The following is a 13,760-nucleotide window of genomic DNA, read 5'->3' on the forward strand; positions in this document are numbered from 1 at the left end:
TCACACTAGTTCTCAATATGCAGTTGTCATATATGTGAGTTTCAAACATTTAGATATATTTAAACAAATAGATATAGTTGATGGTGATATTATGATAAATCCAACTCCAACAGCACCGCAAAGTTTCTACAGTTTTTACTTTTAAGTGGCAAATTGAATTTCGTGACACAAATGTTTTCTACACACTTGGAAAGGAAGGGTGAGCAGAGGGGTATTCACTTGGTTGCAATCTAAAACCTCACCGCTCGATGCCACTAAATCCTACACACTGGTCCTTTAAGACCTTTGCCCAACTACAGGTACCTTTGAGCAAGTTGGTTAAAGGAGAGGTTCTTCTCCTTCCTCTGTTTGTTCAGTGCTTAAAAACAAATATTATCGAACAAGGATTATATAGTAAACATATATTATGTTACGATATCTGCTTCAGTCTCACTTTTTTTTTAAACACAAACACCTTTCCATTCCGGGGGAAACTACACTTTTCACATCTGGGGGTAACTTTTTAAATGGTGACTAGATTAAAGAGTTGTCTTTAAAGAGCTGAGACCTTACCTCTTAACATCAGACAAAACTGTTCCTTTCTCTTTCAGCTGTTCTTCAATTCAAGCTCCTAAGAAAAACATTAGTGCAGTTTCATGTAGGAGCAAGGTGCAGCAGTCTGTGTGGCAGTAAACATGGTCAGGAACTTTCACTTTGGCACAAATGTGCTCTTCTCACGATTTATAGATGAGGCCTTTTGTGAATTGGGCTACAATGGTTTGTCATTTTCAAAAGGTGGGTCCACAGAAAACAAAGTTCGGGAAATAACTGTTTTAGATAACAGACCACATACCATGTAGTTTCTAAGTAACGTAATGTAATTGAACAAAATTATAAGGGAACAATTGTAGTTTTCCTGTTGGTAATGTATTTTTTAAATAAAATCACATCAGATAAGTGATGCAAAAGGCCCTCCATCTTCTCTGAAATGTCCAGATTTTTGCTCAGTTATGGTCACAATGTATCCTGTAATAGTAGGAATAGAATAGGTACAGTTAAATAATAACTACAGCAGGAATTATCTCTTAACTTCTTCCCAAACGTGCAGCTTATTGCTTGGTGGGTCATACATACCCTGTAATAATAGAATAGGTATCAGTAGTTAAGGGGAGACACTACAGATGAACAGGGGAAAGATTTTAACTAATAAATATCACCATGAAACGTCCACAGATGATTACTGAGATTAATCATCTGAACACCAGATATTCAATAACATTAAGATTAACCCATGGTCGTCATCAACTTAGTTAATCTTGAAGGATTTGTTGTCTTGTGAAAATGCAGATGAACGTGTCATGATGTGAAGAGGTGAAATAAAGAGTCCGTTGCAAACATGAATAAGGACACCGATAAAGAAAATGAAGAGGAAACACAGAACATGAAGTTGATCAAATGATAAAGAATTTGTGACAAGAGCAAAGATTTGGAGTAAGATCTTACTGAGATTGTTTGGACGGAGCAAAAGCTGAAAACTTTGTGAAACAGAACTACCTAAACTGAAATGGCATCCGTCAGATCAAATGACTCCCAATGATGCATTCTTTGGAGATAAAGTTGAATCAGTAATAACTATAAAGCTCCTTGTGTATTCTCTGATAAAAGTGACACATTGGTCCTATTAGATATTACTTTATGTGCACGAAGCCATCTCAGGTCACTTCTCTTGACTGTGTGTTTATTTTTTCGGTCACAGAAGGCAGCAGAAGTCCACTCACAGGCTACACAGGTAATCTCAGTGGGCTGTTACTATTTTTAGAGTGATTTGTTGTCTCTCTTGGTCTGCTGCTCTCTCACAACTAGACTGATACTGTATGTAAAGTTAGTGTTTGTTGTATGTTTTAAGCCTCAACCCATCAAAGACAATAAAACAAGATCATTTGAATATAAACATTTTATATTCTTGTGCACAACAGGACATTTTTAGATAAAGGTAGATTTCCAATTCACTGAAGATCTACATCTCATAGTGATTTATATTTCTTACAATGACTGAAGTCTCAAAGTCTTGTTTTTAACCAAACCGATAAACATGTCATGCATGTGTAACAGCAATTGTGTCTCTTAGCAGATCTTTAAGGAAGTCAGTTTGAAGTCTCCTGTGATTTTGATGTAGCTGATGATGTCCATGTTATTACGGTTGGGAAACTGTACTTCATGTCCATCAGGAAGCTCCACTTCAAACATGTCTCCAGTCAGCTTCAACACCATCTGAAAGAGAAAAGATACAGTAAAACCTTTTCATTTTAGCAGACATCTCAAAATCTCTGCAAACAAAATCTCCCTGCATGGCTAAATATCACTAAAGGTAAGTGAGGAAATGAGTTTCTTGGGATTTTTTTTTACAAAAATACACACATTCTCACTCCCTTCAGTCAGATTGCCTCACCTTGACCTCTGCTCCCCTCTGTAGGGGGTTGTGTATTTCCCGTTTCTCATTGGCCCAACAACCAGCAGCCTTTGAGTTGCAAACAAGAACGGCTCCATCAGTGTCGTCATGGAAACGAGGGTTAAAGTGCAGCGCCAGGTCGTCTGCACCACAGCCGAGATCGATCTCGAATCTGAGTGGATCAGAGATTATACAATAGATGTAGTCTTAATATTGACGTGTTTGCAGAACATAAATATCACCGTTTTATTCAGTGAAGAAGCGAATATAAAACAAATGTTATGGGTTTGGTTGGCTCACCCGTCAGCATCATGTGGAATTACCCCCTTTACTTTCAGCTGATCTCCAGCTCTTATAATCACGTTCTTCAATTCAAGTTGCTGAGAAACACAATTTTGCAGTTCAGGATTAACAAACTATTTAATTAGAAAATAAAAGATTGCTGTTATAATGGTACTCATATTTGTATTCTACACATTACAGAAGCAAAGTTAAATAGAAGCAAGAACAAAGCAGTCAAACTTGCCATGCTCCTGTTGGGTGCTGGTGTTGGTGGACAGTCCTGGAGCAAATGGAAGATGTAAGAGGATGGTGTTGGCACACAAGCAGCCTTCTGCCCTAGAAGACAACAAGAAAGTAGCCTGACTGTGAAGTTTCTCCCAATTTATAATGTGAAGCACAAAGGATTCAGTGATAGGACGGGTCACCGTAACAATGTGACCCGTTGATCATCATGATAATCAAGTAGTCCTTTCAATGCAGAGGCACTGCTCTATTATACACGACTCCCCCAAATTTGGGGGCTCCGTGCTCAAGGGGGGTAGCACATATCGAGAGCGAATATTTTGCATGTATACATGTTGTATACCAGATTAAACAGCAACATCTGGGCAACACTATCATGTAAGTCACCTTTTACACACTCCAAACACAATTACACACAACTAATATAAGCAACTAGAAGAAGTACCACAATATCACGTATTTTTCGGCACGAATTGGCGACCTATGCACTCCGTTTGCATATCCCAACACAACGCTGGCCGCTATCATGGCCGATGCATAGATCAGAAAGCACGAGGATTCGACCGCGAATCCACCCATAGCTTCATAATTCCTCTCTGTGAAACCATTAAATAGTTACAGCCAGAAAGCCAACGAACAACAAACCGCTCCACAGCAAAGAAATTGAAACGCATCGTACCACGAGATGATTTTCTGGAAGAAAAACGCTGGAAATTGACGGTAATGCATTTCAGCCGTGTTCTCTCCGTGTCCCTTTGTGTGTGTGTGAGAAAATGTCACTTCTGGGTGCAAGTATGACGAGTTGGTTGGCATTTTACTGTTCGGCGAATCATTTTATGCTCGGGGTTGACGCGGCACGGTTTTGGATTTTTAGTGACTAAAAAGTCTGTCAATCTACTCAAGAACCCTCCTACTGCATTGCTGAGTCTCTTCCGCATTTCACAAGGTGTCACATGCTGAAATCCACCAATCATAGGCTTAGAAGAGGCTACATAGACACAGACGGAGACGAGAAAATTCCATGGAAGAGAGATATGAGAGCCCAAGACGGCTTAAAATGATGCCAAACTGCTGTATTTGGATAGATTGAATACTAGTAGTGATAAAACAAGTGAAATATATAGTTATATAGTATATAAAATTAGAATAGAACAGCGCAACAGTTGGTTCCAAAAATAAGAATTTGGCTTGACCCTGCCTGACCTCTCCGTAGTCAAACTTCTATTACGTTGGCCTGCTTCACTCAATCGAAGTAAAATTTGTTTGTGGAGACTTCAGACATGTTGTGCTATGATTGTGGAGTATTTTTAGGCTTGGATCTGCATTATTTCAAAGAAATATCAATAAAAGTGCTTTTTTTTCAGGCGAACCTGAAACTTTTCAATTTGAGCTGTGTGCCATCTTCATTCACTATTAACCAGTAACATATACACAATATTTACACATCTCAACACATCTCACAAGTGTTACCTGTATTATACCATCAACATTATTAAAATGGACCTTGTAGTTACAGATCTACACGCTCTTTAGCATGGGTATGCAATTTTCGAGCAGAGGCCTAAAAATAGGGCTAGAGTCCAAGAGTTAATCAATGCTGTTGAACTAATTTAGTAAAAAAGATTAATTGTCTCTTTAATCACAGAACACGTTGTGAGTAACAGCTGCCACAGTGACAATGCGAAGTGTTTGAACAAACTACTCTGCCAAGAGCTATTTAAATAGGTTTTGATTGGGAGCCACTCTGCACGTTGAGGAAGGTCCGCAATACGTTACTGATTACAATGGAGCAAAAACACAACCAGAGTACACTGTCTGTTTCCAACCCGTCTGTTAAGTTGATACTATCAATTAAAGAACATTGCTTTAATATTAATTATTGGGCTTGTGACAAAGTAGGTGAGAACACACCATTTGTCCCATATTACACTGATCTATAAATCTAAACCATGCTTGTCAATTGTTTGTGTACCATACCCACCATGTGTTCTAGAGGTTAAAGGGGGAGGCACCCAACCATTTCCTCTATTTATACACTGGATGATGTCATCAGTGATGTCATTGGGTCAAACCAAGTATGGGGGGGGAGTATGTACAGGCAGATTTGTAGGTTAATTGTGATCTGTTTTACATTGTTGTGAGTGTATAGCAAATTGTAAACCATATCAAATTGTTGGCTACCTAAAGGGGTGCTGTAAGGTATAGCTTTCGTCTGTTAACTATTGGAGTCAGTAATCGGTGTCACCTGCACTCATGGTAGGAACTAGATCCTGCTGATAGAAGGCTCTATATAACGAGATGACTTTGACTGAACGGGGGAGAAAGGAAGATTAGTGTGTAGCTGTGTGTATGTGATTATGTTACTTTATGATGAGTTGAGTTTTATTCAGTTAAGTTAACTGTTTGTTTTGTTTGTATATACATTTGGTTACACGTGTAGCAGGGCACTTTTGTAATTAAAACAAAATTACATTTTTGTTATCTAGACAAAGTCTCTCTGTCTGCCTCCTACCACTTCAGAAGCCACTCCGGTCAGGCTTCACCACAGGGCTATTGTTCACAATAACGCTGGATGTCTCTTTAATAATTAATTTTACGATTAGAATGTGACCCGTTGATCATCATGAATATCAAGTAGCCCTTTCAATGCAGATCTGATCTATTTAATCATTGCTGTTGAACTCATTTAGTGTGTAAAACTCTGCGTATCGGTCAATCGCATGATAATTTAAGCTACACGCAGTTTTCGCTCTCTTTGAATGTCAGCGAGCATTATACTTTAATTTACCGATGGTGTGAATGTGTGTTTTGATGTAACGGTGCGCTCCGTATTTCAAATGTCTGGAAGTTCAGTTGTCAAGGGTAGAGTGTAACAAAAATATAAGGGCCGCTTTTTATTAAATGGAATAAAAGATCTCCACCCCAATAACTTTTGTACTGTCCCTTATACAAATGTGATCTGTGCTAATGGTTTGGCATCTTTACTGCCCTCCAGGTCACATGTTAAAATAATCTAATCAGCGTCAATGCTGACAAAATAACACTTCTTGTAAATCCTTTCAAAATGTTGGGGCCAAACTGTCAATTAGAATAATCTATCATTATATGCTATAATAGATGTATAGTTATTACAACTTAAAACTCAAACTCCATATATTCGTCAGTGAGAATAACACAGATGTCAATACAGATGTGTATTGGTGGACAATGGTTATCAATCAATAAACAATCCTGTCCTACATATCAGTAAAAGTTGACCTCAAGTTAGTTATCACAGTATGAAACGTAACTGTTACAGTAAAATAATAATTGTGCTACTTATCAGTAACATTGTCACATGACCGCCTTGCTCGTCGTAGTTTCCCTCATGAACTTTATGAACTGTAGCTACGAAGACGATTGATTTATGTTATGTTTCTAGATATTCAGTTTGGCCACTTTATTCTGAAAGTATATACCGGAAGTGGTAGTATGCTGCCATATCTGCAATGACGTTGTCTTTATTAATGTTCTGTAGTTCCACATTGTGACCACGCGAGGGCGACAAAACTCACGATTCTGAATCAGAAACAGTTTATTGCCAAGTCCGTTTGCACTACTCTATGGCTGCCTTGAAACAAAGTGAAGATGAAGGTTAAATCGAGTGTATTTGGAATCACATATGAAAACTATCTACGGCTGCCTCCACATGTGACCATCGTCTTGCAGGTCGTAGTGGACACTAGGTGGAGATGACGGACAGCTTGGTCACTTTCCTTTGAAAGTATCTGCCGGAAGTACTGCCATGTCTGCATTGACGCTATTTTTATGAATTTAGTGAGTTGCAGTTCCAGACTGAGCCCACTGGAGAGCGGTCTATATATATATATATTTGAAAAGTCGACCTCAATGATCACAGTGTGGAACTGCGGTAACTGTTGTACAGTCTGTTGGCTATCATTTCTAAACAGCTTCTGTAAAATTCTCCCCGGACCAACATCTTGTATTTAAGATTAATGTGAAAAATCTAGCCTTGGCATGAATGCAGTGATGTCATCATAAGTGAGGTCCACTTCACGAGTGTAATATAGACATGACATTTGTGTTTGTAAACTTCCCATAACCAGGCTGAATAAACTTCCTGATATTCACTGAGGAATGATGAGTATATCAGAGAATGGACAGTTGATGTCCTTGGACGGGCTCTTATGAACCAGTAATATAATATTTGATGGAACCTCACGTTGCACAACACTGGCACATTTAATGGCTCTTATTTATCCAATTCAATTTCATGTCTCTGGTTTCTAACGTTGCCTGAAGTTGAACTTGAGTCCATCATGTCCCTTCAGTCTTCCCCCGTCTAACAAGTGGCTGAATATAAGCTACATTAGACCGGCAGATACAGGTACTCCGCAAAACATCAATACATATTACATCACATATTGGATTGACTCACGTTAAGATAAGTGATGTCTGTAAACCTGTTAATAGCTAATTGTATAATCTATAGGCTGAGATATAGATTGAGGAGACTGATGCTGCTAACGTTAGCTATCAGTCGTAGCTAACTGTGTGCAGCATCATTGAGAGAGTTACTACACTGACAGTAAATATTCACATATCTTATGAGCCTCAAATCTCTGTGTGAAAGCCTTGGTTAACCTGCTAAACTACAGCTTTTTCGGCATTTTGGTGTTTCTCTCGTAATGTGACAGAGCGTTTCTTTCCCTCAAAAGAGAGTGCAGCCTTGGTGATGACGCCATGCTGGTGTGGTCTACAGCTTGGAGCCATAAAGCCCCTCTTTCTTTTTTAGGACATGGCAGAGGAACAGCGTTTTGGGATTTATTGTTGGTGCAAACAGCTACACAGCAGTTTGTTTAAAGTAGAAGTTTGGAGACATGTTTCAACTTCATTTGTTAACCCTGTTGCCCTCAACGTTTTCCCACTAAAATGGAAGATGTGATGAGAGCCAACTCTGGATGAAGCATTACAGGTCTGAAACTAAACAAACAAAGGTCCCGCCTCTGATCAGCCAATCTATGGGTTCCTTTGTAAATAGTCACTCTGAGCACCGGAGCTACTCTTGGAGCAACAGAGCGTGTTCTGGGTCTGAGGAGACGGAGCAGCAGAGTGCAATACTATTAATGTTACAAAGCTAGCTACGTTACATTTTCACTAACATATATATGTATATATATATATATATATATATATATATATATATATATATATATATAGCCTACGTTTTCGAATATATTTTAAGATGCATATTGTTACAGTCTTGTTCTTTAAATGAGTTTATCATTATCAACTGCTTTACAGATTTTGGTCACATTTAAACCTCTCTGTGCCCCCTCTTCAGCCGCACTCCCCCTCCCTTAAAAAACAGTAACCTGCTCACGTGTCATCATCAGTCACTACAAGCCCAGATTGTTTGTTCCTTTGCCAGTTTGCCCCAGTTGCCATGTGCTGAGTACTTTGGTTTTCGAGCAACCTGAACCTGATTCTGACTCCTTTACCTGGAACTGGATCTGAACCTGCTGCCTTTCAACTTGTCAACCAGTATCAGAACCTGCCTGTTCCCCTACACATACCTGCCCACCAACACTTGCACGATTGGATTCATCATTGTAAGAACACAGGTACCAGCAATTCTGCAGTTTAAGAACATGTCACGATGGCAATTACATACCATCGTGACAACATTATTTTAAAGGGCTTTGTCCTGAGCTGTGCAGGATTATACCCGAGAACATAGACACAGGTGGTTGTGAAGGGGTGAAGAGCAATGGCTGAAGATCTGGATTCATGTGATGTGGAGCAGGACTTCTGATGAGCTCAGTGGAAGGTCCTATAGGTGCTGGTTAAGATGAAACCTGGAGGTGAATGGGGTGGAGGAGCTTTGCATCAATCTGACACAGAAAACACTCTCAACAAAAACAATTACAAAAAGCAATTGCAAATAGACCATTTTAAATCTGCACTGCAGTGCTGGTAACTGCTTCTACAGGCCTGGAGAGGCTGTTTTGGAGCAACTTCTTTTAATGTGTTGAATATCAGTGGATCTTCTGTAGATACTTGATGGTTTGGCAAACAAGCCTGAATTTGTAGCTTTTTGTAGCTTTGCAAGTAGGAGCTCAGTGTTGACGGCAGCATGTGCTCAGCAGTGTTTAGGTATGATCTGTAAGCAGTGGCGGCTGGTCAATAGAGGGCAATTGGGCATGGCCCCACCTTGAGCCACACACAAAAAAAAAAAATTATAATAATCATAAATTATACAAATTGTCAATATTTGTGTTTTTGAACTATGGAATGTACCCAGTAATATGTGTAAAATATGATATCTGCGCAAAATATATGCTTTTCCTGCTCGTGCTCTCCGCCTGTGCACGACACGTCTCAGAACGCGCAGCTAGGGGGGCCAAATCGTTTTTGCCCAAAAGAGGCGGGTCTATGAAGCAGTTTAGCCAATTGCTGATTAAAGATATAAATGAGTGACATACAATTTAGCCAATCAGCGCCCTCAAATAGATTCAGTGTGGGGCCAAAAAGATTTTGCCCCCCTAGCTGCGCGTTCTCGTCAGGAGAAGTCTCTACAGGCGAGCGCGAGCGCTACTCCTCCAAGTCTCGTTTGAGAGGAGAACTTTGGCGGAGATTCTGCAGGCCAAAGAGCTGATCCCAGATCAGCCTGACATCACAATCAGACAGCAGACTAGCGGGAAAGGGAAGCAGTACATGCGAAGCTTCACTACTAGCTGTACACCAGACAGGTTTGGCTAGCTGGATGACGTCATGCTAATAACTTATTTAGCTTTTTAAAACAACGGAGACAGATCCAGCACGGACAGCTACGGGAGTGAGGGATGAGGAGGTAAGGAAACATGAGAACACCAGGGTAGGGAGTGAGGGATGAGGAGGTAAGGAAACATGAGAACACCAGGACACACATGGAGAACTCTGTCAAGCTACATGTAGTGGCCATTTGTCGACTTCATCCAACTTAAACAAACAATACTCAAACGCCACTGATGCACCGTGGTCGGTATTTTTACGCAGCCAGAAGAGAGTGGATTGTCCATGCAGGATTCCGATTTTTGTGTTTATTGAATAAAGCAAACAAACGAACAAACAAACGAACTAACAAAACTCCTGTCGTGCTGTCTCTCCTGTGATGTGATATGCTGGTAAAAACTATACGCCCACCCCGGTGCATGCTGGTCCTATCCTTCTACTCATATATATAGCAACAGGTGCCCACAGTAATTACCCAAAAAACAATATAACTAAACAAATTGCTATTAAAGAGAAAAATAATCTTAATATACAAAACATCTACAATAATTAAACAATACTACTTATAAATGAAATAACAAAATACAATATCAAATAAATAGCTCCAACACTACATATTAGACAAAGTGAACATCTTTTCTTCTCCATAGTTGTCCTCAGTCTCATCTGCTTAACTTGGTCATGGAGGCATCAACATTTAATTGAGATGGTAAATTAACAGTGAAAACTCATCACAGCTTAATTTAACATCAGTATTCATAATTACACTTCATGTTTACTTCTCCTGATCTTTACCTCCTATAACAAGGTCCATAGGGGCATCTCAATAAATAAACATGTTATATTATATTATATTATATAAGTGTTATTTACTGCTTTTTTTGTGTTGGAATAAATGTTAAATATTTAACTGCAAAGTAGTAATGTGTGTTTGATACTTTCATTTTTGTTGCATTAAATCATACTGGGATGTTTGCTGAAATTGATAGGATGGCCCTACCTTGAAAAGTTTCCACCAGCTGCCACTGCCTGTAAGTCTCCTTAATGTTTTCCTCTCAGTCACATGGTTTGGGGGAAAGGAGTTATCTTACTTTCACTTTCACTTTTGTTGTTTCTGATTTAGAACTAGCATGCATACAGAATGTCATGATATAGAGCTGTCCTCTGTCAATTAACATGAACCGTTTTGTTGCAGCAGTGTTCAGTGTTGACAGTGGTTTGTGCTTCACTGTTTTTGGTTGAAACCAGAAACATCCTCAGCCCGCTAAAAACCGTTACATCATTTTCCTCGAAGTCACGTGGTTTAGTGTAAATCATGAGCTGGGGGAGTCGGACTAGTTTGACATTTCTCATCACTGATTAACCATTAAAGTACATGCAGAGTTCACAGCTGTCTATCACATGACATCATATTTGTTGATACGTTACATTAGTCATTTAGCAGACGCTTTTATCCAAAGTGACTTACAATTCAGATTCTATCACATTTCTACACCGTAGGCACAGCTACGGGAGCAATTTTTGGGTTTAAGTGTCTTGCTCAAGGACACATCGACATGCAACTATAGCGGAGCCAGAGCCGGTCCTCTGATTGAAGGACGGCTCTGCTCTCCGCTTAGCCACAGTCTGGGAGGTGGGAGGGGCTTGTGAGGGGCAAACCTAGAATTCAACAGGCTTCTGATCTCTTTATATACAGTATGGTGTGGACTGGAAGGCTTACTGACACGGCATCCACATCTTCACAGACCAGGCAGAGGTAAGGTGACACAGAACAATAGTTTATACAAATGTAGTGTTTTTGTGTACACTTCTAATGAGCTCGTATGTTTTCTAACAGACATTGGGCCTCATTAAATATTGTTTTACAATTATTTTCATTATTTTACAAATTATAGTGGTCTAGTGTGACCTGTAAGTCTCCTTAACGTTTTCTTCTAAATCACATGGTTTGGGGGGGAAAAGCTCTGTTACTTTTACTTTTGTTGTTTCTGATTTAAAACTAACATGCATAAAGAATATCATGATATAGAGCTGTCCTTTGTCAACTTACATAAACCGTTTTGTTGCAGCAGTGTTCAGTGTTGACAGTGGTTTGTGCTTCATTGTTTTTGGTTGAAACCAGAAACATCCTCAGCATGCGATAAACCTTTACACCATTTTCCTCGAAGTCACATGGTTTAGTGCAGAGGTAGCCAACACGGTGCCCGCGGGCACCCTGTCGCCCGCAGGGACCACGTGAGTCGCCCGCAAGGCATGTTCTAAAAATAGCACTAGTCACCATGGAGCTCAGTCTAAAATTGTAGTTGCTTATGGAGCTAAATCCAGGTCAAATGTTTTGTTCATTTGAAAAAAAAATTTGAACCTGAACATTGAAAAATACAGCAATGTATTCAAAATAAAAATGATTGATTGGCTTGATTACATCTTTTAAGTTACAGACATACATATAACAAACAAACAGCATGCAAGTTATTACTTAAAACGTATGCAAAGTGAGCCAACTTGGAAGGCGTCTATCATAGCCTAAATTACGTATCAGAATACAACAACAAAGAGGACTGCAAAGGTTATGCTGTGTAAACTAAAGGTCCGTCCACACCAAGAACTATAACTATAAAGATAACCACAGTGATAACGATGTGAGGATCCACACTGATGAACGACAAAGTTCTGTAAGCATTGGCGCCAAGCAACATTTATAAGGCTCTGTGCAGCTGCAGCCACTGTCGAATTATAGTCGACATTCTGTTACGAAAGACAACACACATTGAAGGACTTGAGCTGGTCAGTGTAAGGAGGGAAAAATTCACAAACACTAGCTAATAGCATTAAGCTAGTTGCTTAATTTCTAGCTTTGGCGAAATCCCCACTTAAATAAATCTTCTCCCTTTATGTATGACGCTATCTTACAATCATCATAATATTTAGGATAATTTCTAGTATCTATAAAAAAATAAAGTCGATTTCTTACCTGCGCGCTGGCGCCAGCAGGCGGTCCGGGTGGAGCGGACGCCATCGCAAGGATACTATGCTGCGTTCACAGTTGTGTGTGTGGAAGTGCGAAACGTCAGATATTAAAGTGTGGTAGTTGAGCGGCCCAATATGGCATAGTTTATTGCTCTTTTACTGTGATTCGTCCCAAGTAGAGGCTAAAACAGCTTGCTAAACAGAATTTTGGCACTAGCGTAATTTGTTTTACTTCCAATCACGTGAATATGGTGTATAGAAAGTGTTGAATCATAATTCTCGCGGTGCCCACGTTACCTGAAGGCAACGTGGTTGAGGAACTCCTCAGCCCTCGTTGTTATGCTGTCACTCATGATGACACGCCCCTCTCAATTGATACCACGCCCCCCACGTTAGATCAGGGTCAAAAGTCTGAACTGAAAAAAACGATCTGAACTGAAAAAAAACAACCTGAAAGTGAAAAAAAGATTTGAAACCGAAAAAAAAAAGATTTGAATCTGAAAATATAAAATCTGAAACTGAAAAATATAAGAACTCAAATATCAAAATATATATGAAAGTGAAAACTGAAAAAAAAAAATGTATTCGAAAAAATTCCAGAACTGAATCAAAATTATATTCAACCCAAAAAAACTTTTCATTCACTTATTTTTATTTTGAATACATTGCTGTATTTTTCAATGTTCAGGTTCAAATTTTTTTTTCAAATGAACAAAACATTTGACCTGGATTTAGCTTCATAGTTGCTGTTCTTTTTTAATCAAAAACGCTTGCATTAGTGTAGATTTTAAAATGACAATATTTCTTGTCATAAGAGAGTTGGGTACCCGGAGGCGCACGGCGGACAGCCAGGACGAGGCCGCTGCACCGCACTAGGTTTTCAGGTTCCGAATGGTGGGCGCTTCCCGTTGGCGCCAGACGCGCGCCGCGAGCGCACCCTGTCGTCAGGTCCGTAAATCCTCGGAACAGGCCGCGGGGCAATCCGACTGAAAAAGCCCAGACTAGAGGTTTGAACGCGGGCGCCCGAAGACGCTCGCGCGCCTCGGAGGGTTGGATCCCCCGCTCG

The 13,760-nt window shown here is 39.7% G+C and overlaps 1 protein-coding gene across 1 annotated transcript; it reads right to left on the reverse strand.

Annotated features, from left to right (window-relative positions):
* Window positions 1–2,410: 2,410 nt before the first annotated feature.
* On the reverse strand, window positions 2,411–4,937 carry LOC142945269 (galectin-2-like). Its single transcript, XM_076086689.1, has 3 exons — window positions 4,926–4,937; window positions 2,729–2,844; window positions 2,411–2,600 (listed from the first exon to the last, which is right to left on the reverse strand). The coding sequence occupies exons 1-3, from the start codon at window positions 4,935–4,937 to the stop codon at window positions 2,411–2,413; spliced, it is 318 nt and encodes a 105-aa protein (XP_075942804.1).
* Window positions 4,938–13,760: the final 8,823 nt, after the last annotated feature.

Source organism: Anarhichas minor, unplaced genomic scaffold (assembly GCF_050575085.1).
Source record: "Anarhichas minor isolate MPS153535 unplaced genomic scaffold, ASM5057508v1 ptg000007l, whole genome shotgun sequence".
Lineage (NCBI taxonomy): Eukaryota > Metazoa > Chordata > Actinopteri > Perciformes > Anarhichadidae > Anarhichas > Anarhichas minor.